This window comes from Coregonus clupeaformis, chromosome 3 (assembly GCF_020615455.1).
Source record: "Coregonus clupeaformis isolate EN_2021a chromosome 3, ASM2061545v1, whole genome shotgun sequence".
Taxonomy (NCBI): domain Eukaryota; kingdom Metazoa; phylum Chordata; class Actinopteri; order Salmoniformes; family Salmonidae; genus Coregonus; species Coregonus clupeaformis.
Genome location: NC_059194.1, coordinates 16701984 through 16709276, shown reverse-complemented (window position 1 = coordinate 16709276; position 7293 = coordinate 16701984). Strand labels below are relative to the sequence as shown.

Sequence of the window (7293 nt, the reverse complement as noted above, 5' to 3'; positions counted from 1 at the left end):
TGCTGTTATTCTCAAACAATAGGATATGTTTGACTACAAGGTATTGGCTAAAGTGTGAGTTTCAGGGATATGTGAAAGTGCCCTTAGAATCCAGTATGTGTTTTTACTCATTGATCAATTCTCTCCACTAGTCCACTCTACTGCTAGTTTTGACAATAATGAGTACAGAATTAGCCAAAATAGTCATTAGAGTTGCATGCACAAAGTGCAATATTCATGAAAAATATGGTTAGCTGGATTCACTTGTACCTTTCTTTTCAAGTTTCAATTTATTTGAATTTTGAGGGGTCAAGTCTCACTACTTTTCCAGCTGCTTGCTAAAACGGAATGAAACATTAGCTCATGTTAGTAAAGGCATATTTGATGATTTAATTGTTTTATGAGATACAACAGTGAAGGCTAACAAGATCAATTAAATTGGTTGCATAAACCATGACCAATAGACTACAGTGTTTTAGCAGTATGAATAGATTACAACTGAGAGGGAACATCGACGTAAGTATCACCACATTGACCTAAGGTCAGACTGTGAGACTGGTAAGATAATTATGTCCTGAACTAGTGAAACACCGCCATCTGGTGAAGGACTACCGGAGCACCATCATGTAAAATGTTCCTCACTGATGCTATATCAATTGTAATGTCAGTGACAGAAATGAGACCATGGTCATGTTACACCACTCTGTTATGTCTTACATTGTAACATGTGCTTTGTATCGTTCCTTACTCCTTGAATAACTACAAAAACACATCTACTGTCAAGATCAAGTTTCACTACTTTAGACAAATAACAGCTGTTATAATGACAGTGAGCAGCTACATATTGTAGACCAGTGGAGGCTGCTGAGGGGAGGACGGCTCATAATGATGGCTGGAATGGAGTCAATGGAATGGCATCAAACAAATGGAAACCATGTGTTTGATGAGTTCGATACCATTCCATTAATTGCGTTTCCAGCCATTAAGATGAGCAGGTTCTCCCCAGTTAATGTTCCACCAACCTCCGGTAGCTGCTACATATTGTACACATTCTCCTTTAGGCCATTTCTCATGGACACTTTTCCCTTTAGTATTATCAAATGATCACTATACAGTGCAGTATGAACTGTGAACACACCCACCAGACTTTTGATGCAAGGGTGTGAAGTTCCTCGTGTCCGTAAAATGGAACAAGGTAAATATTAACAAAAGCAATCAAACCATAAACATGTGAAGTGCTTGAGTTCTTTGAAATAAATTCCCCTTTCACCACACCCTGTCTGTCAACTCCTGCAGCAAACACTGTATACCGCAGCCAGTGCCGAGTTACATCCCATTTCTGTAGTGTTGCCCTCCCATTCTGCTTCACAACACGAGGACACCAGAGAAGAAGCTATTGGGTTAGCTAGAACAGAGAGTTGTACAAACAACACCAACATGACAATTCAATGGTGGGGCCTTCTACTTGACCTGTGGTTTCTTTTGGCCTGCCTACCATTTCACATCTCAGCTTTCAACCTGGACACGGACACAAAGCATGTTCTGAGGAAAAATGGTGAACCAGGAAGCCTGTTTGGATTCTCCCTGGCACTGCACCAACAATTGAATCCTGTCAATAAGAAACTGTGAGTTGACCTCTTATAAGAAACTATTAACAGTGTCCCATAAATACTATTATCTGACCCTGCTGGACCTGGTCATATATTAACTTATTTTTGTGTCCTCTATCCTGTCTGATTACACACACTATGAACTGAGAAACAAGCTGGCCTTAATGGCTACTCTTAGTCTCTACCCGGTACAGCCAGAAGAGGATGGGCCACCTGCGGTATTTTAGACATCTGCAATGAAACCAAAAAACACAAAACACATGTCCAGAGGCAAACAATGACGCCTGGAAACTTGAGCATCAGTGTGGTTTTGGTGTTAGAGGTGTGAATTCTACAGAGGCTACTCTTGCTGTAACAAACTCGCTCTCACACCAAGTGCATTGTGGGTGGAAAATATCAAAGAGACCATTACATTCTCACATGAGTTTGAGTCCAGCTAACAAACAACAATTATGTGCCATTGTATATCCTTTGCTGGATTTATATATTGTTGAGAGCATCACATTATGTTTTTATTATTTAACCAGGTAAACCAGTAGAGAACAAGTTCTCATTTACAACTGTGACCTGGCCAAGATAAAGCAAAGCAGTGCAATAAAAACAACAACAACACAGAGTTACACATGGGATAAACAAAACATACAATCAATAACACAATAGAAAATCTATATACAGTGTGTGCAAATGTTGTAAGTTATGGAGGTAAGGCAATAAATAGGCCATAGTGCAAAATAATTACAATTTAGTATTAACACTGGAATGATAGATGTCCAGAAGATGATGTGCAAATAGAGATACTGGGCGAGCAAAATAAATAACAATATGGGGATGAGGTAGTTGAGTGGGCTAATTACAGATGGGCAGTGTACAGGTGCAGTGATCGGTAAGCTGCTCTGACAACTGATGCTTAAAGTTAGTGAGGGAGATAAGAGTCTCCAGCTTCAGAGATTTTTGCAGTTCGTTCCAGTCATTAGCAGCAGAGAACTGGAAGGAATGACGGCCAAAAGAGGTGTTGGCTTTGGGGATGACCAGTGAGATATACCTGCTGGAGCGCATACTATGGGTGGGTGTTGCTATGGTGACCAGTGAGCTAAGATAAGACAAGGATTTGCCTATCAGTGATTTATAGATGACCTGGAGCCAGTGGGTTTGGTGACTAATATGTAGTGAGGGCCAGCCAACGAGAACGTACAGGTCACAATGATGAGTAGTATATGGGGCTTTGGTGACAAAACGGATGGCACTGTGATAGACTACATCCAATTTGCTGAGTATAGTGTTGGAGGCTATTTTGTAAATGACATCGCCGAAGTCAAGGATCGGTTCCTGAGTCTGGTTCCTCTAGGTGTATTCCTCCGTTGCTTCCTTCTAGGGAGTTTTTCCTGGCCTCTTTGTTTTCACGTCTGCTTTGCTTGCTCTTTGGGGTCAAGGCCGGATAACTGTAAAGCACTTTGTGACAACTGCTGACGTAAAAAGGGTTTTAAAATAATATTGATTGATTGGTTGATTGATTGATTGATACAGCTCGGACCAGCAGTGACAAAGTAGTTTTTCGTTTGAATATTTTAGTGTACGGCTGCATGTGAATTTTACATCAATGTACAACATTCTGGTTTATTTTTCCTAGATTGCTGGTTGGAGCGCCACGTGCCAAGTCATTGACCAAAGCTGATGTTACTGGAGGCATCTACCAGTGTGAGCTCACCACTGATTCTAAGAGCTGTGAGCGTGTCAAGCTCGACAACAATGGTTTGTTTGTTTCCAGTCAGGTGTAATAGATTTTTGTGTTCGTGTGTTATGAAAATATGTGTGATTTTGTTAATGTGTATTTTAACATTAATGTGCATGAATGCTAACTTTTGTGTTTGAAAATGAATGTTCCCCAGAGTTTCTTAAAAGTCAAAGACCAGTGGATGGGTGTACGAGTGACAAGCCAAGGCCCTGGTCAAAGCGTTATGGTATGGTAAATATTGTGTACTTCAATCTGACATTATATTAAACAGTTTTTCGCATTCTTCTTAATTCAAGGAATTTATCATTTCAGGGTTTCAGTTGAGTTAGCAAAAGAGCTCATTGCCATACTCTTTTGGTCCAGACAGCATCAGATACATGGTCTGCACATACTGAGAAAGAGGGGCGCTGTTTACCTAGTTCGGATGCTTTATCTGAGATTGACGCATCTTTCTCTCGGCGTGCGTCTCGGTCAAGTAAATTATCAATATTTCAATATGTGATTTGTATGGGAAAGAAGGTACAGCAGGTCGGGCCAGGCCCCCTAAGGCCGGCCCTGATGACAACAAATTCATAAACAACAGAGAAGGCTAATTAGTCTTTAGTTTTTGGGGTTATGCTCAGGTTAAACAATTTGGTTAATCTATAATTCCATATTTCCAAGTCCTATCCTTGAAGATCAAGGGGTATTAAATTAATTGGGATGACTGGAAATCTGTCAGACAGTTGTTTTATTTCAATACTACAACACTGTCATATATTTCACTACTATAACACTGTTATATGTTTCACTACTACAACACTGTCATATGTTTCACTACTACAACACTGATATATGTTTCTCTACTACAACACCGTTATACGTTTCTCTACTACAACACCGTTATATGTTTCTCTACTACAACACTGTTATACAGTGCATTCAGAAAGTATTCAGACCCCTTGACTTTTCCCACATTTTGTTATGTTACAGCCTTATTCTAAAATTGATTAAATTGTTTTTTTCCTCCTCAACAAATCTACACACAACATCCCATGATGACAAAGCAAAAACAGGTTTTTGAAATGTTTGCAAATGTCACATTTACATAAGTATTCAGACCCTTTACTCAGTACTTAGTTGAAGCACCTTTGGAAGCGATTACAGCCTCGAGTCTTCTTGGGTATGACGTTACAAGCTTGGCACACCTGTATTTGGGGAGATTCTCCAATTCTTCTCTGCAGATCCTCTCAATCTTTGTCAGGTTGGATGGGGAGCATCGCTGCACAGCTGTTTTCAGGTTTCTCCAGAGATGTTCGATCGCGTTCAAGTCCGGGCTCTGGCTTGGCCGCTCAAGGACATTCAGAGCCTTGTCCCGAAGCCACTCCTGCGTTGTCTTGGCTGTGTGCTTAGGGTCATTGTCCTGTTGGAAGGTGAACCTTCGCCCCAGTCTGAGGTCCTGAACGCTCTGGAGCAGGTTTTCATCAAGGATCTCTCTATACTTTGCTCCATTCATCTTTGCCTCGATTCTTACTAGTCTCCCAGTCCCTGCCACAGAAAAACATCCCGATGGCATGATGCTGCCACCACCATGCTGCACCGTAGTGATGGTGCCAGGTTTCCTCCAGACGTGCCGCTTGGCATTCAGGCCAAAGAGTTCAATCTTGGTTTCATCAGACCAGAGAATCTTGTTTCTCATGGTCTGAGAGTCTTTAGGTGACTTTTGGCAAATTCCAAAAGGGCTGTCATGTGCCTTTTACTGAGGAGTGGCTTCTGTCAGACCACTCTACCATAAAGGCCTGATTGGTGGAGTGCTGCAGAGATGGTTGTCCTTCTGGAAGGTTCTCCCATCTCCACAAAGGAACTCTAGTGCTCTGTCAGAGTGACCATCGGGTTCTTGGTCACCTCCCATTGACCAAGTCACTTCTCCCCCGATCGCTCAGTTTGACGGGAGGCCAGCTCTAGGAAGAGTCTTGGTGGTTCCAAACTTCTTCCGTTTAAGAATGATGGAGGCCAATGTGTTCTTGGGGACCTTCAATGCTGCAGACATTTTTTGGTACCCTTCCCCAGATCTGTACCTCGACACAATCCTGTCTTGGAGCTCTACGGACATTTATATAGACAGGTGTGTGCCTTTCCAAATCATGTCCAATCAATTGAATTTACCACAGGTGGACTCCAATCAAGTTGTAGAAACATCTCAATGATGATCAATGGAAACAAGATGCACTTGAGCTCAATTTCAAGTCTCATAGCAAAGGGTCTGAATACTTATGTAAATAAGGTATCTTTTTTTATTTTGTATACATTTGCTAAAATTTCTAAAATCCTGTTTTCGCTTTGTCATTATGGGTATTGTGTGTTTTTATTTACTACATTTTAGAATAAGGCTGTAACCTAACAAAATGAGGAAAAAGTCAAGGGGTCTGAATACTTTCCGAAGGCACTGTATGTTTCATTACTACAGAGAGTAAGTTGCACTCTGGCGTATATATCTTCTCAGTGAGGAAGCAAGGGGAAAGTTTCTGATCAGAGGAATAACAGTCAGAGGAAAACATGTTGTGTTCAAAGAGAATAATCATTTGCATAGCTGACCAGAAATCAATTAAAGTTACAATTAAATAACTACCTGAATCAGCAGATTAATGAGTTTCTGGCTAAAGCTGGATGTAAGGTGGTGAGGAGAGTGTTGAGGCGCATGATAAGATACAAGGGTCAACTTACAACTACTCCAATGGAGATTGTTTTGTATATGTTGAAGCAGCATCCATCACTCCCATAACACGGTCTCTAAAGATGACCCCTCACTGGATCAAAGTATTTTATGATGGACAAGGCCCTGTAAAGATGGCACCTCACTGGATCAAAGTATTTTATGATGGACAAGGCCCTGTAAAGATGGGCCCTCACTGGATCAAAGTATTTTATGATGGACAAGGCCATGTAAAGATGGGCCCTCACTGGATCAAAGTATTTTATGATGGACAAGGCCCTGTAAAGATGGGCCCTCACTGGATCAAAGTATTTTCTGATGGACAAGGCTCTGTAAAGATGGGCCCTCACTGGATCAAAGTATTTTATGATGGACAAGGCTCTGTAAAGATTGGCCCTCACTGGATCAAAGTATTTTATGATGGACAAGGCTCTGTAAAGATGGGCCCTCACTGGATCAAAGTATTTTATGATGGACAAGGCCCTGTAAAGATTGGGCCCTCACTGGATCAAAGTATTTTATGATGGACAAGGCCCTGTAAAGATGGGCCCTCACTGGATCACAGTATTTTATGATGGACAAGGCCCTGTAAAGATGGGCCCTCACTGGATCAAAGTATTTTATGATGGACAGGGCCCTGCGCGTAGACAGGACTGGCAGACACAATCCCACGCTAGAGGGGGTCAGGAGATGGTAGACGACAGTCCTACTACACTGGACAACATAAGATGCATAGAGGAAACCTTTTCACACTATGTGCAGGACAACAATCCTGTCCCCATGAGTAGGGCAGACGAATCACATATCTCAGCTGAAAAGACAGAAAGTGAGATTAAGGTTGAAGAGCATAATTTCTCGGCTCCCAAGGACAAAGACCGAATGAATGAAACATTGGAGTTGGTATTTGATAAGCCAGAGTCTACAACAATGACCTCTCATTCCAAGAAAAATAAGAATTGAAGGAAAAATGCTAAAAATGAAGCTGGGAAAGTAGCTACTGAGACCAGTGACAATCAAAAGCTAATAGAAACTCTGAGGATAATCAGGGACCATGAAGGCAGTGCAACTCTCTGGGGAATATAAAAGAAGGCAGCCAAACATCAATGTTGGCCTTCATTCAAACAATCTGGAATCAACAAAACACCTAAGCAGCCAAGGATACCAAGCTCCCCATCAGAGTCTGGAGACAGGTCACCTACAGAAACAAAGGCTGATATTTGGAGGATGTCATTCTGGGAGAAGTGGAGAAAAGTCCCCCTAATTAGCCATCCAGACCGAAA

General features: G+C 41.6%; 1 protein-coding gene across 1 annotated transcript; it reads left to right on the top strand.

Moving 5' to 3' along the window:
- Nucleotides 1-1338: 1338 nt before the first annotated feature.
- Nucleotides 1339-3716, top strand: LOC121546199 (integrin alpha-6-like). The gene is made up of 4 exons (XM_045206498.1): nt 1339-1604; nt 3217-3338; nt 3476-3547; nt 3685-3716. The coding sequence occupies exons 1-4, from the start codon at nt 1417-1419 to the stop codon at nt 3714-3716; spliced, it is 414 nt and encodes a 137-aa protein (XP_045062433.1). The 5' UTR covers nt 1339-1416.
- Nucleotides 3717-7293: the final 3577 nt, after the last annotated feature.